General features: G+C 36.9%; 1 protein-coding gene across 1 annotated transcript; it reads right to left on the bottom strand.

Moving 5' to 3' along the window:
• LOC145980800 (ADP-dependent glucokinase) lies at nucleotides 1-25872 on the bottom strand. Its single transcript, XM_083113887.1, has 8 exons — nucleotides 25335-25872; nucleotides 24314-24501; nucleotides 19174-19270; nucleotides 14251-14387; nucleotides 12762-12925; nucleotides 9863-9969; nucleotides 7516-7690; nucleotides 1-5019 (listed from the first exon to the last, which is right to left on the bottom strand). The coding sequence occupies exons 1-8, from the start codon at nucleotides 25664-25666 to the stop codon at nucleotides 4783-4785; spliced, it is 1437 nt and encodes a 478-aa protein (XP_082970013.1). The 5' UTR covers nucleotides 25667-25872; the 3' UTR covers nucleotides 1-4782.
• Nucleotides 25873-27095: the final 1223 nt, after the last annotated feature.

Raw genomic sequence — 27095 nt, forward strand, 5'->3', positions numbered from 1 at the left:
AGACTTTCATTAAACATAAAAAAGAACTAGATAAATAATTACACCTTCAGCCCCTCCCCTTTTATGACTAATGGATAATATTCAACTTGATGTCATCACGCAGTGCACTTTGAGAAGAAACAGCATGAAGATTCACAAGTGTTAAGGAAAGCTTGTGAGAAGTATTCTTATTGTGAGAAATTTAATATAAATTGTACACATTCCTTATATGATCATTATAATCATACCTTGAATAACTTAGGCAAAAATCATGTGCACAATGCTTACCCAGCAGGTTTTCAATGCAGGATCTGATCTGCCCGAAACATGGCACCAGAGCATGATTCCGTGCAATGAATTGGGAAAGTAGTTTGCCGAATATCATCGATTACTATTTTTTTTAAAAAAAGATCCCTATTTCTTTGAATTATGAGCAACAGTCTTCAAAATGAAAATGCTCTTATAAATATGGGTGATCTTAATGTCCCTTCATCATATAGTCCTCATCTTCACGATTAGCCAGAGGTGGCAGAAAAGCAAAGTAAAATTAATCAAATCAATCAAACATGTCTATCCACATTCTTTGACTAGAAAATATACTGAATTTTGTACAAGACTGCTGCTTGTCCGATTTCCAGTATGCACAAAATGTACACAATTTTTTATGGCACCTTTCTTACGAAGCTAAAACAGTATACATTGGCAGCAATTGAGTACAATGATGGTACAAACTGGTATTATACTATGACAAGTGTTTGAATGAGTATGGCGAATATGTGGAAAGTAGAGTAAGGTATGCAGTTGCTGTATCAAATTCTTTGCACACACCATTTGTAGTTTGTGTTTTACAGAAAAACATTCCTTTTTTTATGGATGACCCTTGTAAATTTACATATATTATTCCCAATCATGACTTTCACTGTTTTACAACAATTTGCAATACCTACAACAAATAACACTGGATATTATGGTACTTTCTTTTTTTATTGTAGTCTTAACAAGTCTCTTCATTACCCTACTCTACTTTTTATGACATTGCATCATACAAATTTTAAATTCTGGTTCAATAAATATTCACAATACAGCTTGATCAACAACAAACCATAAACAAAACATTCTTTGCTTATTTGAATACGGAAGCAAATTTTACATCTTCCTTAAGATTTTTCCAATGACATTGTCACAGAAAAACATTTTCCATCTTACAAAACTACGTATATTTATCACAGCCAAATTCAAATCTCTTTCTATTGAAAATTATGCTTCATTCTATTTTTCATGTCAGTCTTACATTTTCTACATGTGATATCTAACAACTGGTGGACTGGGCCCCACATGGCATTTAAAAAAAGGAGTACGTCCTAACAATTTTTCCATAACAAGGAATCACAGATTCCATACACAATTTATATAACCATGTTCGGCATACATATATTTTATACACATAAATCTTCCCAAGCATATATGCTGTATAATGAAGTGTGGCAAGATCAATAAACTTATGCATGTGGCACTACAATATGTATGAAATAAGTGAAGAGATTGGCGAAATATAAAAATTCTAGTGTTTTACAATCACAGATAGCAAATCTCAACTTACTATTTCTCTGGCTGCTTCTCGAATTTGGGGAGAATGTACAGTCATGGCCAATAACTTTCAAGAGGTGTTTACAACTTACAAATGTCCACGGGTGTACACAGCAATTTTTGACAAAGCTCTGAGAAAGTATGTTCGGCCAATCGCAAAGATAATGGTAGGAAAATTGTTCTTCACTATACATCCCGCATTGTATGTAGAAATTTCAGCAACAAATGCAGGTTCAACCAGGACTCAACCCCAGATCTCTGGCATACTGTGCCTTTGTTATACCAATTGAACTAGCGAACCCTGGTTTTACCATTACTGTTTACTTGCATGGAATTGCCTCTGTCTCCTCTATGTGCCAAACATTGAAATAATCCCATGTTTTCAGGAATGGAATTCTGTAAGTGCAGATGTTCTCTGCTCATTGATATTTCAATTCATGGCTGAATGAGAATGGTGATGGACAATTTGCCTATTTCTTTTGCTGTTTGGTGTACACATGTGTACTACGAACATGTTGTGTGGCATTTGAAATAAATCCAGCGAGGGATTTCCAACAAGTTCACTAGAATCAAAGTAACCTATCTCCTAACAAGGGAGAATCCCCCTTCTACGTATATACCACCCTGTGAATGTGAAATTTCAATGCAAGCAATGAAGTCGGCACTTGCACTGCACAAATTCTGAAGTAGAATTCATTACACCAGTAAGCAGTGGCTGATTTATTAATGCCTGAAATAGCTGCTTTAGCCATTTATTGTGTATCTGTGAAAAAGTAAAAATTAACTAACCCCTGTGCATTGTTGGGGGTGTGGAAGTAAGTAGCAGTGCCCATCTCTGTTATGGTGGAGGTGATGGAATCAACACCATGCTCTGGCTGACAAATTTCTGCTTATTTCTAATTTTCATACGTACTTCCTCCATCAAAACTGAACCAAAAATTGCTGTTAATACCAAATATATTTTTACGTACATATACAAGTATAATGCAAGGTGTCTTCAAAGCCTGAAACCAACGACCATGACACATTGTCTAGATTACCATGCAACGTGCGCTATGTCAACATTTAACTACCGTACATCTTGAGCCACTGTGCTATGTCTTTTCAGCATATTGAGATCAACCTGAACACAATCCTATCCCTTCTCACTAGAAATTAACATCAATATTTACAAATAGCATATGTGCACATTTTCAAATCCATTGATATAAAACTTGAACCATTGGTTTTAGACTTAGGACACCTTGCTCCAATATTTTACAAATAAGAACATTTTATAATCTGAAATGATCAGAGAAAAGATATGGAACCTTTGTAAAATGGTGCTAAAAAAAGAGATGATTCAACACACTGCAAGCTGAATCAATAAATATGTGAACAGATTAGGCCTGAATTGACAATGATGCTGATATATCAATATTTGAAAGTATGTGATAGATTTAATTTACAGACACTTTTCAGGCATTTTTGGTCTTTCACATGGTGTGGAAAAATGCCACATGACAATTTAGTCTAATTAAGCTGGATGTTATGCATTTATTTTGCACAAAAAATGTGTTAAACTTTTGTAGTTACGTAACAGGTATCTTAATATTCTGATGTAATTCTGGGATATTTTCAAGCAAAACTCTATTAAACTGATGCATGTAACTAGAGTGGAATAGGCAGCCACTAATAATCAATATTTTGAACTTTTAATTGTTAAAAATTGCAAGCACTAGTGTAGGTAGGAATTCTAAGAGTATACTTGCAATATAAAATTTACTGGTACTTATATTCCACAATCTCATAAAATTGAAAATTTTCCTTGAAAACAAATGGTTCCTTATCTTCCTTAATGTCCATAACCCAGGCGATAGCAATGGTTTTGCTATAATAGGAAACTATTCAGATATTTGATTTACAAAACTAGGGCATACAAGCTATATGGCAGAATTTTACTACATTACAAGCTAGTTATAGATATTTCAGAATGATCAAGTTATCGATACATCAATATACCTATGTTTGCTGTTTGAGTACCAATCAATCTGTCCCATTCCTAACATATTAACTGTATGCATGGACGAACACTGTGCATTACTGGATTATGTAAACCATTTACACAGTTTTCCAAGGCATGATTTCTTTCTGCCAAGTAGATGAAGTAAATAAGTAAACAGTAAGAACATATTCTTTCTCCAGTATACAAGAGCATCTGCATTTTGATTTCATGAATTACTAAGTTATTTTTTTTTAAAAAATTACAAGTTTAAAAAAATGTAACTTCTTATATGATTCTAAACTTTATTAGCTGTATAAAATAGTTTAGGCACACAGAGGATTTAATACGATCCGGAAATCATCTGTGAAGTTATCAAAAGTATTTCAAGGCTAAATTCAGGCAATTGTTTTAGTTTCCACTTCAATAACATTAATAGCTTTCCTTCCTTTATTTACTAATTTGTTCCACTTGATAGCTGCATTATCCGAACATGATTAAACAAATACAATTTCATTATACAACAATACAGTTACGAAAAACCACACATTTTCTTTCGAAGGAAACAGCCAGGAAATAGTGTGCAAAAATTTGTCTTTGTGCGTATCAACATAAACTGGACCCAAATTCATTTCCACTTTTCCAGTGTTCTTTAATCAACACCAATAAAAGCAAATTGGATAAAGTATGCAATACTAGTGAAAAATATACATATAAATAAAATCTATTGTGGATTTACACAGCATACACCATATTATTACATTTAGCTAGCTAGAGTATGGTGAACCCATATGGAATGTAATAATTAAGTGTTTTATAAGCCATAGTTAACTTACTATCAGTTCAGACAACCACACTGTTGCATTTCATTTTGAACTAAATCTTCCTCTTTTGTCTTAAAGTGCAAAATATATAAAAATGCATGCACTATGCCATCAACATCTCAAAATAAAAACTTTTCACAGATGTGCCTAATTCTATTAACACCACACATGGCATTTTACTGGAAAAGGTCTCAAAAACACCTATTGACAGTACATTTAATTTTTCCACACGTTAAAATCATAACAATACACAAATTAAAATACAGGACAAGTAAAACTTAAAGAATGTTACTAAATATGACTTCAATTGTAACCAAATAAAAATAAAGTGAGCTCAATGCCCTCCGAAATGACTAAAACCAAAAAAATCCTGAGTAATTTTGTAAAACAAATCCAGCCGTGACGGCAGCCTTAAATCTGCAGCACCAATCCTGCGGAAGATATGTTATCGCCTCCTCCCGCAGTTTGATGTGCCTCTGTACAGACTAGGACGGGTGCCACGCATATTTCAAATTCTCCGACGCCAGGAATGGTCTCGTCCCAGCAAGATACGGGCTTTGCATCGTTGAATGAGATCCTCTTGCTGCCAGCAGCTATAGATGTTGCAAAGCTGTCGTCCATGATCAACATGGCTTTTTCAACATCAACCTGGAACACGAAAAACAAGTTACAGGTTTAAAGCTCCTGTACATTGTGACTGACAATCCATATCCTACTGACTGGGAACAGACTATTGATCAGAGGAATGGGACAAATTAACCAATACCCTACGTCAGTGGTTCCGAAAGTGTGTGCAGCGGCATGCTGGGGTGCTGCAAAATGTTCAATATTTTTCACTGAAATGACACTTACCTGTTTGTCTACACATGGTTTTAGATATGATTGTTCCCAATATGCGCTTATTTAGTACTTCACACACACAAAATGTTTCTGAATTTGAAATGTGTGTATTTTTTATCTTAAGGCAAGCAACCTAACCACAAGCTGACCATTGCAAGTGTTAGATAGGCCTTCATTCTGACTTGGGTGCTGCGGAAAAATCTTTAAACACTAACAGAGTCATGAAATTAAAAAAGTTTGGGAACCACTGCCCTATCTTCCAATATGGGCATATTGGTGTATTGGTATGACAATTCCAATATGGGCATATTGGTGTATTGGTATGACAATCAGTCGATTTTACGTATTCAATATATCTAAATAGCCTGTAATTTTGTGCAAAGTTTTACCATTTTGTTACTATTTTTACAATAGCAAAGCAACAAAAAAGTTTGGCGGACAAGTGAGTACATTACTTCCTCTGTATTTATGATAATTTACGTACAAAACTAACTAAGAGAAGGAAAGCTGCAAATTATGAAATTTGTCCACCGAGAATTCAAATATTTAAGTCTTGGGAATGTGCAATATCAGCGTTTTAATTGAAGTCTCCATTAGTGTATTTAAAAAATTAGCATACATTTTATAAGCCATCGAAACCACACAACTTTTTTTCATGATGTGTTAGAACATACTTAAAACATTAGCGAAACACAAGACAAGTTCAAAGCTTTGGATAAAATATTAATTTATGCAATTTGACGTTTTTTTTTAAATAAACATGTTTTGGTTTATGTAAAATCATTTATTGCAACAATAGTAACACGAAGCCTTCGGGGATTTTTTTTTATTTGAATCTTTTTACTTTCATTGGCTTACAGAAAAAATATAATGGACCTACAAAAGTTGCATGCTGAAATACAATTATTTTACTGATGTACTACACTCCTGCAATGAAGAGTCAGGAGCGACATTAATTAGCAAATTCTGAAATCTTGACCTCCCGTAACTGTAAAAGTATAAGGGCCAGAGAAGAAAACAATGACATGGTTTCTTACCGTAGGTCAAAGCTACAAGCACAAGACTGGATCAAATGAAAACAGAACAGTGAATGTATGGAACAAAGCTCTCCACCGCTGAAGTGAAGTCCAAGATTGTGCAGAGTAGTAGCAAAGTGATGCTGACATGTTTTTATCGATCATGAAGGACCCCTTCTCCCGAGTTCCTGGACCATGGTCGAAGGATTAACGCTGCTTGTTACTGCAGTACCCTCCACAGTTTGCACACAGCAATCAAGGCCAAACGGCCCTGCATCCTCTCGAGTGGTTTTGCTGCATGACAACGCACAGCCAGATACGTCAGCTGTTACAAAGAATACATTGGCGACGTTTGGGTGGACAGTGTTGAAACACTCACCGTATAGCCCTGATCTATTACCATGCAACTTCCATATTTTTGGTCCATTGAAAAAGGGCAATGAAGGGTCGGCGCTTCCACTCTGAATATGAAGTCATGGATAATGTTCGCAACTGGTTCAGATCTCGGCCAAAGGAGTTCTACGAGCAGGGTATTCACCGCTTACAAGGGAGGTTATCTAAGTGTCCCCCTCCGATTTCCATAAAACGTGGTAGGTGTATAGAGGGGCCCAAAGGAAGAAATACGTGTTTTTTTGTTTCAGCTAAAAAACTGTTTTAGGGGGCAAAACACCCCCTCAAATGTCAAAATGAGGACAAATTGAAGTGGGGGATCTGACCCCTGTGCCCCCCTCTGATTTCCATGAAACATGGCAGGTGTAGAGGGGGCCTCTGTATACACCTGCCAAGTTTCATGGAAATCTGAGGGGGAGACAGGGGTCAGATCCCCCACTTCAATTTGTCCTCATCTTGACATTTGAGAGGGGGGTTTTGCCCTCTAAAACCTTTTTTCTTGCCAAAACAAAAAAACACGTATTTCTTCCTTTGGTCCCCTCTATACACCTACCACGTTTCATGGAAATCGGAGGGGGACACTTAAATAACCTCCCTTGTTAGTGAAAGAGTGGGACAAGTGCTTGTGTAACTTTGGAGTTTAAGTTTAAAATAAACCTTGTTGATTTCATTCTGTGGCCCCGGTTCCATTTTCATTTGATCCACCCTAATACACTTTACGCTGACATCTGTGTCTGTGGGTGACATGACCCTGGGTGAATTCACATGGAATGACCCCAATGCTAATTGAAACCATTATAGATTCCATTTAGTCTGTTGAAAGCTTAGTCCAAGGACAAATATTAGCAGCTATGCAAAGCATCAATGGGAAATACGCACTTTGTTAACTGTTATTTACCTCAGCAGATCCACAAACATGGCGGTTGGCTGTAAGTGAAGCTTTGGCTGCTGCTGCTTTCGAGTTCTTCCACGTAGATCCCCTTTTCGTCATAATGGCTTGATAGGCAAGAGTGTGGACGTGAAGTCTTGTAAGAGGTCTTTTTCCACCTTCCTCTTTGGTTTTGGACAAAATCCTGGAAAGTAATTGGATAGGTTTTATGATTGTATTCCAAAAATGCACGCCTCCAGAGTAAAAACACAGTGAAGCTCATCGCACATCGCCAGAAACTCACGGGGACAAGTTTCCGGTAATTCAAAACCATGGAGTTAAATGGGGAAAAACAGTGGATCACCGCTCATCGCGAAAGGTTCAGATTGGTCCACTCAAGGTCACTTCTCCCTTTCCTGGAAGACACCCTCCTGTTTTCCCACTTTTTTTTTTTTACAGAGTTGTCGTTTGCAAGCTTGTGCGATGGTGTTCAAGGTGCCTGTCCGACAGCCAGTTCATTCATTATACACTGACATTTCTATGGCTTGACTGGGCTCCGTGCGAGGTGCAAGGGTCCTTGTGCCTCACTGTGTTTTTACCCTAACTCAGAACAGTCTCATGTTCCGTGGTAAAGTCTTCCCAAAACCATCATTGGCAGCTCAATACATAAAAATAATCACTCCTTTAAGAACCTAGGCATTCTGAGACAGTCACAGCACAATAGTGAGTCTCCTTTTTTCTAGAACTATAATTCTTTTGTCATTACTACAGTGGGACAAATTTTCCTTATTTATAAATCTGCTACTGCAATTAAATATTTTGTATAGTTTGAACCACTATATCAAACAATCTTCAAACAAGATTATGAATAAAGTATATGAGCAGACCACAACCGCAATTATTTGGTTTTAGAACAATACTTAATGACTTCTTAATTTATAAAATATTAGTAATAGTTATAAAAAATAAAATTCATGACATTAATGTTATTAAGAGGGAGAATCAAATGAAAACCGCAAAAGCGCCATTAAAAATCTTATTTCTTTCTAGGTGTTTGGAAATTTGTAGACACAGTCCTTGACGTCTTTCCGAGCTGGTAGCACGAAGCAGCACCAGTAGGTGGGGTTGGATGTAACAGCTGATTCAAGATGGCGGCACCACTACACAGTTGCACCAAGCAGGAACAGCGTGGAGTTATTCCATTTTTATGGAGTGAAGGTGTGAAACCTGTTGATATTCATCGGAGAATGCAGACAAAGTATGGGGATGCCTGTCTGTCCCAGCAGCAAGTCTACGATTGGTGCAAGAAATTCGCAGAAGGTACAACTTTATTGACTGATGCTCCCCATCCAGGTCAGGCTCAGCGAGTTGTGACAGGAGTCCATAGCCGCAGCAAATCGGCTTATTCAGGAAAACCGGCGTGTCACCCTGGCTGAAAAGGCTTCCTTGCTGAATATGAGCTTCGGTTCAGTACAACACTGTGCATGGCGAACTCCGCTACAGAAAAGTGTCCGCCAGGTGGGTTCCTCGACAGCTGATGCAGGAACTGAAAGTCCGTCGGGTTGACGCATATCAATAGCTGCTGAGGCATTATGAAGAGGAGGGTGAGGATTTTCTAGCTCACATTGTCACCAGGGATGAAAGTTGGGTGCACCATTTTCAACCGGAGATGAAACGTGCAAGCAAAGAATGGCGACATTAGTCTTCGCTGAAACCAAAGAAGTTTCGCAGCCAGCCCTCTGCAGGGAAAGTCATTCTGACTTTATTCTGGGATAAGAAAGGTCCTATTCTGGAACACTACATGCCCCCACGTACGACAGTGACTAGTGCCACCTACACCAACCTTCTCAAGAAGCGATACGCACAAAGCGAAGGGGATTGCTGAGTGCAGGTGTTTTGCTTCAACATGATAACGCCCGTCCTCATTCTGCTCGTGCAACCATCAAAACCATCTATGACCCATGCTTCAAGTGCCTACCACATCCACCATACTCACCAGATTTGGCACCATCTGATTTCCACATCTTTGGTCCATTAAATGAGCACCTTGGAGGGCAGAGGTTCAAGTCTGATGACTTCCAATCTGCGGTGCACGAGTGACTACACAGTCAACCGAAATAATTTTTCTCATGCAATATCGGAGCACTACCTATCTGATGGCGCAAGTGCATTGAACTGGGAGGGGACTATATAGAAAAATAATGTACAATCAAATATTATCTCTGCATTAAAATAGTGGAAAAAAATTAATTGCAGTTTTCATTTGATTCTCCCTCTTATATGAGTTTGGTACACTTGCTTGTGAAGTGTACCTATTACGAGAGGCATGCATATTTAGTTTTTGACGAAAACACGAAATGTGAAATAACACACTCACCTGAAGACTTGTCTCATCTGATCCAAAACGCTGGCAACTCTTGGATTGGAATCTGACACCAGTGAAATGTTTGAATACAATAAAATGCTCCATAGATTAGGCAGTTCCTACATGAGAAAGGAATGTGACTTCAGTTTTGATAAAGTATGTGACTATACTTGGGAGTTTGGGAAAAGTCACAAGACAAAAACTGCAACTTTCAGTTACTTTCTTTTAAGTCTCTGATTCAATTAAGGAACATATTATTAGTATAATTTTATATGGGGCATGTGTAATAATTCTCAACAGTATGATCCAACATGTATGTATATCATGTCTAATGTCTACTTTAAAGAATAAACATAAAAACTGTCTCCTGTAAAATTGATTTTTTTTTTACTTAAGTGCGAGACTTGCGCAATTCATAATTATATTAACATCAAGGGAAAATCTGGTGGTGCTGATGGGGGTGCAGAACATATACCGCGTTTGTTACAACCTGTCCCGGTTCCCACGCTAGCTGATCGCTGGCTTTTCTCCGTGCTGGGGAAAGTCAAAGCCAGGCAGCCAATTAAAATACGCAACGTGGCAACAGCGTCTACGTAAGCGCCTCTCTTCTGGCTTCCATTCGCTCCTCGCTGCCCAGCAGACGATTTTTTCCTCGTTTCTCATTGGCACCGAAACTGTCGAGCGATCACTAGCGCGGGAAACGGGACAGGTTCTAACAAACGCGGTATAGAACAAGTGGTGCACAAGTACCTCCTTGCACTCCTCCGACAGGCTATGCTGTATACACTATCACCATTCATTCAATGGTTTTATAAATAGCCTATAATTTACTAAAAATCTGCACTATTTTTAATGAGTATAATATGTAAATTATATTCCCTGGTTTTTGTGAAGGTAATACTAAAATATGGAGTTAATTCTCCTAAGGTAAAGCCTATTGTAGTCATCCGTTGACAGGCATTAATTTGATTTTTTGTTATTTAAATGGCCTTTGTCACTTTTGGCTAATGGCCATAAAGAAAGAATTATGACATTGATGAACGGACACCTGACTTGACAGGTGCTCTATGCATAAATGAATAGTCTAGTTATAGGTAAATTTTGAAATTTTGGCCAATACCGATAAAGTACAAATACAAAATTCTAAATAGTCCTTGAAGAATCTAAATGGTTCATTTATCTCCTTAATAAATATGTGTCAGCTGATGACTGCAATGCAGAAGAAGCTGCATATCTAAAGATTTATTTGAGAAAAGTAGGGCATGGAGCTTTTATGTTTATACAGAGGCTGTTGTGCATATATATGACCAAATTGTACTTAACAAATAGTTACGAAAATATATGGTGCCAGGTGCGGCAATGCTCGATGTGTCCCCTGGTTCCGAAAGATGGCCCGGCAATGTAGTTTCCATTGCAGAAGGCTCCTTTTGAGAACTACGTGGGGGATCTTGTTCCATTCTTCTTGCACAGCTTTCCAAAGTCCATTCACAGTTGTCACATCTCTTGTCCAAAGCCCTTTTAAGCAGTTTAAATGCACAAAAGTCCATTGGACTTGCATCTGGAGACTTCACAGGTATATTGTTGAAAGGTATGGCCTGTATTCCAATGACCTGCTTCATATCCTGGTAGAATTCAAGGGACGATCTTGAGGTGTGTTATGAAGCTTTGTCTTGATGGATGCGGACCATGTTGATCTCGTTTCCGTACATTTCTGGTAGCTCCTGCTCGTAGATCAGCCTGAGGAACTCCTCCTGGTAGTACTCAGAGTTGATTTTGCAGTTCTTCACCCTGTGAATCTTCAGTTTGTCTCTGTGACAGTAGCTGACAACCACCATGATCCCTTTCAGGAAAGTCTCTTTGCATGCTTGGAACCATATTGTGAAGCACTTCGTGCCTTTGTCTCCGTACTTGATGGCTCTTGGTTGTTGGCGCAAGCTGCAGTTAACAGTTCCCAAAGACACATTTAGATGATTTGCCATCTGTCTTTGGGTCTCTTGCTTGGTCATTCTGCGAAGTTTCGCCTGTATACTGGTGGTGGCTTGTGTGCACGGCCATGTTCTCGTCCCCTTTGTTGGAGAAGCGAACGCTGAGGCCATGGAATCCTTATACTTCCCGATCACATTCTCGATTAATGTCAAACTAACGTCACAACCCTTGCTCTTACACTGCTTCAGACATAACCTTCCTAAAAGCGACTAACGTTTTGGCAGCATTTTCAGCAAAGCGAGAAAAAACAAACACTTGAAAAAGTTATACAACCTACTCCTCCCAAAGCAGCTGTTTGGACAAGTTTTTCGACTTAGGGAGAAAAACAACCACACTCTCACAGCTCACACACTACACTGACAAACTAGCTCTATCAAGGTCGGGCAAGTTCATTCTGCATGCTGGGGGAAGGAATTGAGTTTGGTCAAAGATACATGGAACAGCCTCTGTATACATAAAAATTGTAAGAAAATGGCAGAACATTGCACTAAATTAGCACTAATATCCCTATATCGGCCGATACTGATAGAGTACCGATTAATCTGTCCCATCCCTAAAATTTTATATTACTGATCATCTGCAAAAATAGGTCCACCCCATATAAATACAAATTCTCAAATGTCAATCATGATACAGGATGGCAGATAGAGTTCATAAATTATGTTTACAATACATTTTGATATCTCCTCGTGTATGAGTTTCCAATAGGATAGCTCAAGATTTTTTTTCTCCTAAGTTCAGTTTATCAATGATTGCTACTAACAGCATATTTCATTAAGATCTGAATATTTCACTTTATGAATTAATGTTGCATTTCGGTTAATCACAGGAAGAACAGATGGAAGTTTAGCTTAAATTAACAATGTAATTTATATCAATAGAAAGTTACCATGTAACGAATAGAAGGGATGAGACTCAAACTCACCTGCTCATTCATTCCTAAGGAATCCGCATATGGAATGACGTAATCTGTCAACTGATGAAGGAGCTCCACTTCTGTAAAGGAAGCCATCTCGAAATGAATGCGGGTGGATGGAGGTTGGGATGTCATTTGCTTCCTAATCTTCTTCAGCCTGTCTTCCCGAGCACCTGGAAGAGATTTGTTAATGCTTAATGCACGATAAAACTTTATAATTCATGGTGGGAGTGGTAAATGCCGTGGTAGTATTTTATGGACGAAGATATGGAGGACTGTAGCAACACTGATATTTTTCTTCATATGATTTATAAATGAAGGGCTCTGGTGTAAAACATGGTGACATTTTCTTCATTTCAGAGTTCATTAAGAAAAAGGGTAATTAGAAGCTATACTGTAGATAAATTGTTTTAGTGTTGTGTTTACCAATTTCAGAAGGCTTCACTGAGTCCAATGCAATTGTATGACATGGCAATTTCACTTGAAAATTGAAGGATGGCACATTTTACTTTGTAAACTCAAAAATTACTAAGATGTCACCATGTTTTACACCAGAGCACTTCAAATAACACACACACAGTGGAACCCTGATTTTATGTTTCTCGATTTTACATTTCCCACACAATTTGAATGTGTGGTCCAAATAAAGTAACATGTTACAAAACTTTCCTGCATTTCAAGTTTTTTCATTGTGGTTGCATAAATAATATAAAGTTCAAGTTCTATGGTACATGTGGATGATTCCATGTCAAATCAGGCAGGTGTTAACTTTTTATTCAATTTTGGCAAGTGGGTGTGGATCGAATTTTTATGAAGGGTTTTGAATAAATTAAATTTGGGCATAAAAGCATTTTGTGAATTAAATTAAAATTTTGGAAATCAGTCATCTCCCATTGGGTCCCTAATTACTGCTAATCAAAAATAACATCTCAAAACTAATAGGCAACATTTTTTAAAAAAATTGGAATAAATAAACACAGTCCCGAAAATTCAGTTGGATTGTTCCTATGGAGGCAAATAGGATAAAATTTGCAGGTAATCACCACAAAAGACCACTCTTCAATGACGTTACTAGTCCCTACATTTTGAGAAGAAAAATTTTTCTTGAAAATTTATTCTAATTGCAATGCTTTTCTTTGTTCACTGTCTGCACCTAATTATTGAAGGTTTGGGGTGAAACCTTCATGAATTGTAGGGTACATGTTTGTGTTACGAGACAGGATCCTAGTTTTGATTAGTGGCAACAGGAGATGCCGGTTTTTGTTCCGCATTTTGGAAAATGGGACTTTCAAGAATCAGGTAACAGGAAATGCCTGATTCTTGAAAGTCCCATTTTACCAAAAAGATTGGCCGTATATAAACGGCAATACTGAATATGATACAAATGTCTATGCCCAATGCCACAGAGGCATTTATAACATGCAGTACACAGTGTATAAATACATAACTATTCAGTAAAATGTTTGGAACACATGTTTATAATTTTGGCTGTTCTCACCTGACTTATATGGATAGTTATCCATCATTTGCAATCCACTCACTACTAAAAGCTGGGGACTGAAATTCTTCAGTGCTTCTCCAAATGCTTCGAGTGACGTAACCAAAGGATTATTTGCATCATTGTGCACTATAAACCTGTTTTTGTTTAAGAGGAAAAATATATTAAAAAGGGCTTCAAGCTAAACAGACAAATTATTCTCATCTTGTTTATTACAAATAAGACCCCAAGAATAGCGAAGGAAATACTATGAAGAAATCTGGACAGAGAAAAAGGGTATAAATACATGTTGATGTAGTAACTAATAATTACAACTATAATCTAACCCCAGAATCTGTGGAGCAAGGACAGACATATCAGAAGAGAAGGGGGGAAATCTAGTGGGCAGAGTGAAGGAGTATACACTACTGCAGTTGCTTCCCCCCCATGCAATCCCGTGCCTTCTCAAGTGTACATTTGCAGAGCAGTCTCTGATCACTACAGTACTTGCACAGATACTTTTTTTCCTTTCCTTCCACCACAGATACCTGCCCATCCTAATTTATCAATATTTGCTCCTGCCAACCCAGTCAAAAATTTCTGGTACCAGTTTGCTTGGTTTAAATAGAATATAATACTTTATTAGTCATTAGACAACATGATTGCAATACACTTCATCATAATAAGTATATAAATGTTAATATAAAAAATTACAAAATAAAAGAAAATTAAAAATACATATTAAAATATTACACAGTCAACAATACAGTTTGCAAATTAAACTAGATGTTTTATTACAGCGAAAGCAATTGGAAAATAGTACTCTATTTTGATTACAATACAAGCCAGCATCATCAGTAGGAGTGGATGTGTCTGCTATCAGTGCCATTAGATGAGTAGAGGCAAAAAGTGTCAATTCTTTCAATAACAAGCAGACTAGCCGAGTGTCATAGCAGGCTATAGTAATATGCTAGCTTCTGAGTCCTAAGGAACAATGACTTAACAGAAACGAGGACAACGCTAATCAGGGCTGAATCTCAGGGTGCTTCTGGCCTGGATAAAACCAGACACTAGTGTCCCAGGAGGTCCTCGGGTGGAAGTTCCAACAGGATGGAAATGTTTCGACACTTGAACAGGTCATCAAAAGGTTACAGCAGCATGACAAGACATTTACTTGCTACTTACTTCCAGCTTTCTTTTATCCTTTAAAATCTATATTTTCCCACATCATTGCAGTTTTGCTGCAGCCCTATTCAAGGTAGCACTGTTGAATCATTGTACAACCTGAGGCCTTCTGGTCTTAAAGTGTAAGCTTTGAGCTCTGGGTACGAGACGTGTGCAGGTTCGAGTCTCCCTAGTGAGAGTAACAACTTATCTCCTGAGATTTTTGGCCTGTGCATGGGACCGGTGACCACCCACCATCGTGAGGAAATTGGGAGCTATGAATGAATAGCATGACCCACTAATAGAAAACCAACAATGACTGGGGGTTCATCGCACTGACCACACATTACCCTGTACTGGCAGCCGGTAGGTAGGCACTGGTCTCCACAGGCTGTTACATGATGGGTTATTAACATTATATCTTCATCTTTGAACATGAGTGAAATGTTCATTCAGAGGGAAAATCCTTGCAAAACTTTCATTATATACTAATTGAGCACTAACTGGGCTCAGCCTGTTGAGATCTATAAAGATTACGGCTACAATAATGTAAAAATCTGGAAAAAAGGGTAAAAAAAAAAGGTAAAGTGTTCCCCTGTGCATAGCACCACGCCATGAAGGCGTATAGGGGGTGTGGGGGTAATGCCCCACACTTTCTTGATCCGGTCGTGAGTGGGGGTGATGTGATCAGCATCATGCCCCTGACCGCCTTTACCCCCCAGGGTTTCCCCCAGGTACCCATGTTATTCGACGCTGGGTAGGCGCCGGGGCCGCTTCCACCGTTAGAAAAGTTCCCGGATTTGAACCGGCCGGGGATCGAACCCGGGACCTTGAGCATGGTAGTCAGACGCGTTACCGACTGAGCCACCGCGGCCACTGTAATGGTTCTGAATGGATTCCATGTAAAAAAGGGGGAGGGGGATATAATTTCACTGTACCGTGAAGACAGCTATAAAATATTAACACTTCTGTCACTAGTATAAACATTCAGAATGCAAAATTTTGGCCAAACAGATCTAAGATTGACAGACAACAATAAATACATTTGAAGAACTAGAAAGCTCTAACACTTCAACACTAAAAGGGAGATGCACAGGACAAAAACTAGGGCTTACGACTAGAAACATGAGTATTTACCTATCCAGAAAGTGGGTATTTATTACAAATTGCATATTAAATGCCACAAGTTAATACTTCACTACTTATGCCTTCTTGTTCTATGTAGAATTATGACTATTTTCCAATACAAAGGAAAATAAACCACCAGATGGGATATATTGACATTGCAAGGGAAAAAATGTGAGCAGGTCTCATATCTCCAAGGGAGATTTAGGCTGTAATGGTTCTGAATGGATTCCATGTAAAATGTTCCAGCAATGGCTGCTAAACTTTTTAACACTTACCAGTCTGTTTTCCCGCATCTCTAGCTGTGGACGTATGTTTTAGGGCATTTTTTAAAAAATCCAGAGAAATACACTATCACAATCACAATGTATTATATATCAAATGAAAGCTTAGATTCAGTTCTAATAGATAATTCAATTAGATGTCCACGGCATTGCAAATGCCACTCATTTTCTTGGCGATAAGCAACGGACACGACAGCTGCAACACAGCGTCAATCAGCATCAACACACACTGTAAGTTATCAAAAAAAACAACTAAATAAAGGTAAGCCTATCTCCAAGTGTGTGCATATCGCATAAGGTTCGGGCAAATAAATTTAAATGCAACAGAAATACGGCAATTGTATCCTAGCCGATTGGCGACCGGAATGGGTGTTTTACTCTGCTCCCATCACATCTGATTCCCGACCAGAAAATATAAAAAAAAAAAATTAATTTGTTGCGAGTTACCCTGACATGTTAGCATTTTAAAATAAGTAGTCATTTTTCTATTTTTTTTGTTTCTTTACAAGTAGCAGTAATTTTTTTTACACATTCATATTTGCTATTTCTGAGCTTTACAAATTTTTTATTTCAGCACCTGTTTAAAAACAATGAGTGACTCAATACAGCACCTCTGTGTTGAAATTAATTTCAAATTTTGAGACTTCAAAAAAAAAAATTAACTTCGAAGTACATTTTTTCAGGGAAGAATAGAAAAGATCTGAAATTTGATCTTTGAGAGAGGTGAATGACTTGAATGTACCCTTTTGGTAGTAGTATTGTGCTCTACAGGGTAAAATAAGTTCAGACATAGTTTTGATGTATGGACTATGATATTTTCGGATTATTGGTTTGTTTATTAAAATTAGGAATGAGTGCATCAGCAACTTAGCCTATTTGCACCAGTCTCAAGATGAGAGGAGTAATCCTTAGCTAATAACCTAACCAAACGTTAAAATAAAGGTGGAAAATCTCCCTGAAGTTAAAGTGCAAGACTGTAGGGTCTGTATGAGATAAACATCTTATACAAGGGTATGGTAAAGTAAAAGGAAGATAAATGCAGTGCCAGACTCCTGCCGGCATGGAAATTCAAGTACCTTATCCAAAATGGTTGAATCCTCACCTAGCTTAGGGGTCAAATTGTTGGGGAGTATAAGCGTACGCCGTAGTAATATATTTCGGATTTTTGGAAACTGGGTAATTCCTCCCCCTCATTCTAGTTCTTTGGTAAATCATATGACTGAGCAAGTGAATAATTGAACAATGATTTTTTTGGCTTAGATTTGCACCCAAGACCAAAATCCTCAACACAAATAAACTTATTTTCTTTTAAATGTGCGGTGTTGTTTGTTTTTGAAGCACAATATATTGGTGAAATAGTTTCATAATACAGGAAACTTTCGGTGCAAAAAATAAAAGAATGTTTGGAACAAATTCAGATTGAATTAATTTTAATCATTGCATCATTCTACACAGTAGACATTTGCTTCTGGTAACACTGATTTGGAAATAGATTTTTCCTTATAAATCTCATCTTGTGACAAAGTTATCTCCATTTGTACCTACATGCCATGTGTTAGTTGACAAATGGAGCCTAAATAGTAGAGGCACGCATATTTAGTTTTTGATGGAAATTCTAAATGTAAATCAACACCGTAATGCTATCTTTTAATGTTTATGAAAGGTGCATTTTCCTACCACACTTCCTCACGAAATGGTGAAAAAATGTACTGCAAAATGTGAAATAAACACAGACGAAATTTAGAAATTATTTACCAACAACACACATTGTGAAGTCTGAATTATCCTGAGATTTATGCAAATCATGGAAAATGAATCAATTCTGCTGTAAATATTTGAGAAGGAAAATTGACTTGTTGACAGGAATAAACTGAATATTTTGCTAACCATATACATGTACTTTTAGAAGGCAAATGCTTATTTACGTAATAAGTGCAGTTATATTCCCAATTTTAACTCAAAATTCCATTTTATATACTGCCCTTAACCCTGAAAAGTAACCATTTTTACACTGAAATCTTGAACTTTTAGTCACCATAAATATGAGACTACTAACTAGCACAGTTTTGAAGTCTGCTTACAGCCATATGTAGATTGGAATTACATTGAAACTATTACTAGTTCAGTCTAGCTAGCTGTGTACAGGCAGACAAAGTACAAGAACAGTCTATATCAACTAAGGTTCATAGACCTGATGACCACAGAGTAACAGCTAAACAATAATTCTAAGCACATAAATTCAACAGCACTTATTCACAGGGAACTCACTATTACAAGACCCACACTATCACCTAGACAATTGCAATGGGAGAGCTTCAATGTACCGTACACATGACAACTAAGCACGTGATAACGAATCACTTTGGGTTACCTGTTGGCTCTTGGTGCTGTCAACACTCCCCAATCCTCGCCTGCTTTATATTCCATGATAAGATGGATGTCATCCACTCTGACATCTCCTCCTACAACTGTCAAAACATAGGAAACGATTCCATAGTGAAACATTAGTTACAAGAATGCACGAGCACACACAGTTAAAATAACTGGCACACATTACTTCACAACAAGAACACAGGACTCACTTTTCATGAATTAAAACTCATTTGTAAAACTTAACATGCAAAAATCTTTTTCTTGTAAGAATTAAATAGTTTTCTGAATACAGTCAATTCAATAAAACTAAAGGGCCAAGTCCCTTTTGTTTTATTGCAATTTCATCATGCTACGAATGCAATTTTTATTCGGTTAGATTTCGATTTACGTCTTAACACACACTGCATAGTTTTAGCGATTACTTAAGATTTTGTTCGATATATGCTTTCGTGGTTAGGTTAGGCAGGTCAGGTTTGGTTCTTTTAGCATTAAAACGAAGTCCCTAAATGCATTCTACTAAGGTTCTGATTTACTCCTACATTCATTCCCACTAGTCTACGATACTTACTGTCACTTGTCAACAGAGAATATCTTGTCCATGGGAAGAACGCATGCTTGTGTAAGGTAATTTTTAAGTTTTTTTTTTTTACTATACGCCTTCATGGCGTGGTGCTATGCACAGGGGAACACTACCTTTTTTTTTTTTTTTTTTTTTTAACATAAATAACTTTTTTCTCGAATCCAAACAGTGCTCAATACTTTAAGGAAGGTTCAAATTTTGTGTGACAATGATTTCCAAAATTCTACCATAATTAGTCTTCCTGCTATGAGAATTTGAAAAAAATCATAAAACAATCTGAACAGTTATCAAACTAAACAACGAAACAATCAGGTTACTGACGGCAACAGTATCGTATTACAAGTTAACTTGTTTACTGCCGGTAAACAAACTTCTCACCTATTCTCTTTATGTATTTAGCTTTAATGTATGGAAAATTGCTTATATATGAAAGCTTTTAAACCAGACTGGTATACGTAAGCCACTGATCATTGTATAACACACCCTTCTGACGACAGAGTTTTCTTCAATTCCATGCAGGGAGGCTGAGGGAGCCGAAGCGAGTGGCTACTTAAAAAACATGGGGCCTGCTTGTGATCAGTTCACCGCTAAAACAGCATTAGCCGCAGAAAATGGATTGCTTCTTTCACATTTGACACAGTGTTGCTACACGAAAGGAAATTTTCTTTGGTGGAGGACAAATCCAGGTTCAATTCAGTTAAAAGTGAAATTTCATGAAAAATATCAAAATCAAAGGCAAATTTGAAGTTGTCAGGCTTCTGTCTTAGTTTTACTTGCATGTCTACATTGCAGTTTTATTTCTATTGTATTAATTTGTACAGATAGTGGATGTACACATATACAATAAACAATTATTGCAGCAAACCGGGTCAAATTTTCAGTATACACCAATGGACATCAATAAAAGTGATGGTCCTGTGAATGTATTGTCATTTCAAAGTTATCTGCATCAAATACCGTGTATATTCTTAACTTTCTTGAAACAACCTAACCAAAAGTCTGCCATGTCCCAACATCACAGTACAAGATTCATAAATTAATACTTTTTGCAGTAAAAAGACAAATTGGTTTCCCCACATGTCAAAACTTAGATCCACAATAATTCCCATTATTCTAAACTACAGGTATATAGGTGTATCTGCCATCGTGTATGACAAGCTGTACAGTTTCAAATTGGGTATTCCAGCATTACGTGTGACATTATACACTCAAAATGTTAAGGGTCTAGACATGAGATTGGATTAAAATATTCATAATGAACTAATTTCATAGAATGATAAAATACCTTGTGGTGTCTGCTAATCAGTGGCGTACGCAAGGGGGGGGTTACGGGGTTTAAACCCCCCCCTTGAGCTTGTGAAATATTATGAAAAATGCCGTGGAAAAAATTTCAATGGCCAATTTACCACAGTCAAAGATCTGGGACAATACTATTACTATTACTACATCTACTACTACTACTACTACCACCACTAATAATAATAATAATAATTTGAATTATTATTTCCATGTAGCATGGAGAAAAGCACAGCATTCCAAGCACACGCGTCTTTCAGAGTGATGCCTTGCCTTGAAAGTGAAATATGAGGGTAACTATGATTTAAAAGAGAAATAAAATGTTTTGTATTTCAGTTGCAACAATGTTCAATACTCTGGTGTACGCAGTTTTTTTTTGGGGGGAGGGGCCGGAATAGTAAATGTGGATAACACATGGTTTCGTTTTGGAGGGCAGGATGCATAATAAAATATTTCGTATTTTTGGAGCTTTTCAGTCTATTAAAATTGTGTTCAAAGACGGTAATCGGGACTCACTTTAAAAGAGGTTTCGTATTTACACATTTTGATTTTTTAAAGTTCTTAACGGATGTTTATTTGAAAATTCTGATTTTCTCAAAATTTTGGTAGGGGCTGTAGCATCATCGGTAGAGGCATGCATATTTCGTTTTTGACAAAAAGAAAACGAAATTTGAAATAACACATTGCAATGTTAATTTTTAAGGTTTCTGAAGGGTGTGAGGTGCATTTTCCTACCCTGTTTTGTCACGAAATGATGCGAAATGAACTGTAAAATGCGAAATAGACTCTTAAACACGAAATTTACCGTTTATATACCTACGCGACACTTTCTGAAGTCTGAAGTATCCTGTGTGTTATGCAATTCACGGAAAATTGATTAATTTTTGCTGTAAATATTTGAAAAGTAAAAATGGACTCCTCTATACAGGAATAAACTTAATATTCTGGTAATGATTTAATGTGCTATTAGAAGGGATATGTTTATTTTGTGTAATAGTGCAGTTTTTAAATCGGGATTATATTCACATTTTTAAAACCAAAATGTAATTTTATATACCGCTTTTTCACCGCTATAACAGCGAAATTTCATTTTATTTACAGCTTTTGAACCCGAAATTGACTCTGTTTTTATACTGAAATTTTGCTTTTTTATTTACCAAAAGTATGTGCCTCTAACCATCGGCCATGCCTCTACGTACGCCAGTGTTCAACGAACATGTCTTTTTTTTGTGTGAACAATGAGAATTAACTAAAGAAAGTTCTTGGTTCGTTGTTAGAGGCTAATGTATAGACGAAGGCTAGGCGGACAAGAATACAGTCACCAGTCTGCCTTCCCATTGTATTATTTACCGCAGCACGTTTGAATGTCTCTCTTTAAAATGTCTCACCTTGTTGACTAGACAATTATTCAAACGACAATAAGCTTAACTATTGGAAAATGTTTTGTTGGTAAGAACAGTGAGACAATCCAGATGTGAATTATCGGGGACATTTATGCGGGGAAGAAACTGGAAAAATTTCAACCAATTTCGGGAATCGAATCCGGATCTCCCGCGTAATTGCCAGATGCTCTACCGACCAGACCACCGCAGCTTCTTGGATGAGTTCCATACTTTAATTATTTCAATTTATTTTAATATATTTTCTTGTTTTATGGATTTTCTTCACCCTTAAAATGTCTCACCTCGTTGACCAGACAAAAAACAAAAACAAAAACAAAAAAAATGCTCCCAGGATTTGATAAAAATTGAATGATTAGAAAGTAATTTCTTTCTATTGTTTTCGTAAATGGTATATTTATGTAGATCTCTACTACATAATAGTAGTAGTGGTATTAGTAGTATTATTAGTAGTAATTCAGCTAATTAATTAACTATAAGTATTATTAATTAATTGTGATTATTATTATTTAATTAAAGTATAATAAATCAAAGGTAATGTGAATTTGGAGAAAGTTTTAGAAATAACCCCCCCCCCTTGACGAAATCCTGCGTACGCTACTGCTGCTAATGAATGAAAAGAACTTTAGCCTGATGCCAGACTGAATATATGAAAGGCATTAACAAAAATTGTTAAGTGTGCGATGCTTTAAAAATGTACAAAAATTTGACTTAATTTGTTTGAAGCACATAGGCTACAGATGCTAATAATTGTTGTTGGTGAAATATGCAAATCATATGCATTCACAAACATGTAAGCCTTAATGCAATTAAAAACAATTTCCAGATTAATTCATTTTGTTTTCTACATAGGGTAGGTCCACTTTTTGTGGAATGCCTCAAAATACAATTTGCCAGAAGATTTAAGAGAAAACTATTTTTAGTAGGAGTTACCATACACACACATGCAATACTTTCTGCAACAACCATTTCAATGGTTATTTGTAGTGTGCACTAAACCAAGACATCATTAAAATATTTCAAGCACACTAACAACTGCACATGTTACACAATTCGGCTCTGTGGTCACATTCTACACACTATTTCGCAAGGAATTTTAAATATTTTCGTACAAATATAAGTTTCTTCTAAGAAAGGAAGTTTCAAACTAGCACGGAAGGTAATTTTTCGAGATATACGTCCTACGAAACTTACAATTTTATAACATTAAAACATGCCTTTAAAAGGGGACTATAGAGAAAGGCGGGGCCGCGGTAGCGGTACCGGGCACTTAACTTAATTACCCAAGGGGTGGAGTCTGGAATCTCCGGGAAATTTGGAGACAGCAATTTTTATGAAATTTCTTGGAGTATAGCCCTGAAAACCCATCGGTATGTGTGCAACGAAACTAACATGGCCGCAAGTAGACTTCCACCTCGCAACTTCAAACTGCTACATCTCAACTTTAAATGGCTGTACAGTCGTAAATACTTGTTTCCACGCTCCAAATTTTTGTTCTTTACAATTTGAAACACACAATCTTCATAAAAAAGGAAAAATCCTTGCAAAATCGAGAGTTTAGAATGTGACCATGGACCCGATAATTCTTTAACAAATGCCGCCAACATGCAAATATTTGAATTTCTTGCTCTTTAAATGAATACAGGATGCTAAATTGTCAAAACTACTACATATATAAAAACCAAAACAGCTTTATATTAATTTATTTTTAAGACACTCTTCAGAACACACTGATTATACACTCCAATCTGACATGCACTGAAACTAAACTTTTATAAACCAACAGCTAACTGCTGACTAACTTGAAATATTTCTCACAAAGGTTACATAATGCCACATCAAACACTACACACAAAGCCTACCTTTCAGACTAGGTAATTCCTTTTGCAAGTTCTCTGTCATTTTTGCAGCTAAAAGCACATCGCATCCTTCTTTAACAAATCGGGAAGCCATAACAGGTGCATTTCCTCCAAGAGCAGTTCGAGCTCCAGGTAACTTTGTTGAAGCCTCAACAAGTTCTTCAAAAAGAGATGAATTTGATATGTACCGCCTGGAAATTTAATGGTGAAAATTAACAAAAAAGTATAAAATCAATGTGAACAAACATCTTCTTAGTTTCATCATTAAAAAATACCACAGTAACAGGAAAATTCATATTGGATTGAACCAGCAAAATTCAACAGGAAATGATGTGACCCATAAATTTCAGTTAAAATTTAACCCTACATTTCTTGAGTGACAAGCACTGGATGGCAACACTTTTCAATGTTAAGTTCCCAATTTGTAACTATGTATGATGCAAGGATGTAAATTTGAAAATGTTAATCGTACAGATTAACTAAAAGAGTATCTTTTTAGGAAGTGTAGGTCTATTTGTAGATTTAAATTCATTTTCCTTGAATCAATGACATTGACTGGAATTTTCACATTCAAAAAAGAATAGCTTCAATAGTTTAAGCATGATATGTACTTTTAAATATTAAATATCACTGTAGGATGGAGTCTGCAGTTATATCAACTTTCTCACAAAATTAAAGGTTTCCAAAAATTTAATTGAACTATATAAATGTAAAATTATAGACTGTGAAATACTTTCTGCAACTTCTTATAGGTCACTTCGGCAATTAAAAATAACTTTTGCAGGATACTGTTATTAACTATTCAAACATTCAAGAAAGTTGTAAAATCCAAGTGCAGAAAATTTGACGTCTAAACGGCGATACGTCCAGCTTTTGTACAAAGTGTTCTTGAGGTATATTCATACAAAAATCATGAAAGTGTCTATTCCTATATCAAATTTCTGATTCACTTATTAGCATACCAGGATGTGGAAGTGTTACATATATCAGCACACGTGTTCAGTTAGAATTACAATATACTTACTCTGCAGCAGCTCCATGTCTGAAGAAGTAAGAGTAGGTTTCCCGCAGTTCCGTATGTGTACTTATTTCGCTAAAATGTTCCGCAACTTCAAGAGATTCATCGTAACTGAGCAAGTCCTTCCCATTAACGAATAAATCCAGACAAGCACCATAACCCACAGCAACTTTAGGTTTTGGTACAACAGAGTATTTCTTTTCAACGTTTACTAAGCCTTTTAGGACTAGGTTAAGTCTCTCTTTTAGTACATCGTCTGCATATTTTCTATAAAACACTGCTAAAATCACTAGCATGAGAGAAATTATAGTTCCTGCTTTCAACGTGCCTGTTGCCATTTTACCAATTAGACAACACGGGCAGTTTACAGTTGATTACGTCGCAAACGATTTTCAAATAGTTGCATGAACCTTCCAGATTACTACCACGAAGAGCTATGTCATTTTATCTTTGTCCAAGAATTCAAATTGGCCAGGATTTCTTGCGGTGTCTTCGATACCAAGTGTCCTCCTCTCTCGTTCACAAGTTGCCAACAAACATAGCAGACGTCATCATTCAACCACTGAATATCTTACGACTTGACCTTCATCGGCGTATAATCTAACTAAACATTATTAATAACTCTAATTTAATTCTAGTTTTATGAACCATATTATGTTATTGAAGTTTTGTTTTTTGGTGCATTTAGGAGTAAAGTGTCTTTCCTTTTCAAACTGTCAATTGCTTTTTTTTTACTTCTATTGCATGATGAAGGGGACATAGGGGGATATCCACAGAAATTGTTTGGTGAGTGCATCCAAAAATCTAAACCGGCTCGAGTAGAATTAGTAGCCGAGCCGCTCTATCCAGAATCCATCAGCGTGCAGCAGACGGTGAAATGAAAACCAAAACAAATGTAGGCTAGATTCGAGAGCGTCTTTAATAGGGAAAAAGTCAGTCATAATGACGAAATCTTAAAATATATTTTGCATGTTCACTTCAAATTTTATTGGAATTCTTTGCAAAAATATCGAAGATATCTCGTTCTGCTTGGCAGATCTCTTTGTGGGGAACTGACTGTGGTAGCAGTAGCACATCTGCGGTGGTGCGTATTGCGCGTGTGCGTGCTCACTGCGCAGTGCGCAACGTACTTCCAATTTCCAAACCAAGGAATATAGAGGTATCTTAGGAAGAGCATTCCGAGACACGGAGCTCTCCCATTGGCCAGAAGCCGCAACGAGCTCTGACGTGACCAAGGGGATCTGTCAAGGGGCGTGGCTCGCGTAGCAATGGAAGCTTACGGGAAATATTTTCATTTTTAATTGTCCATATCTTGGTTCTATTAACCATTTGCAGCAGAATATTTAGCAAAACGCAAGAAATAAGGCCTAGGCAATAATATGAAGAAGTTTACAGCACGCAATTACAATAAATGGCGTTATACAAATCAAACAAAAAGTAATCACGACTATCCTCTTATATCGCCCCTACATTGAAATCTGAAGTTGCGTATGGGTAAATAAATACAATTTTACGTATTAAATATTTCGCTACCACATCAATACTTATTATCCTTCATACCTTCAAATTTTCACAGATGTTTGTTATTAATAATTTGTTCATTATAATTTATATATCTAGTATACATAGGATGTCGCTGTCGGTGTTGTTATGTGACGTCGCTTTTCTACGTATTTAGGGTAACCGCAACAATAAAAATGAATGATGAAACGATAAATTTGATGGGAGCGTAGGTTAGATGAGTGTGGCAAGCACTGGTGTACGCAG

Source organism: Lepisma saccharinum, chromosome 28, assembly GCF_977018435.1.
Source record: "Lepisma saccharinum chromosome 28, izLepSacc3.1, whole genome shotgun sequence".
In the NCBI taxonomy this organism is placed as follows: Eukaryota; Metazoa; Arthropoda; class Insecta; order Zygentoma; family Lepismatidae; genus Lepisma; species Lepisma saccharinum.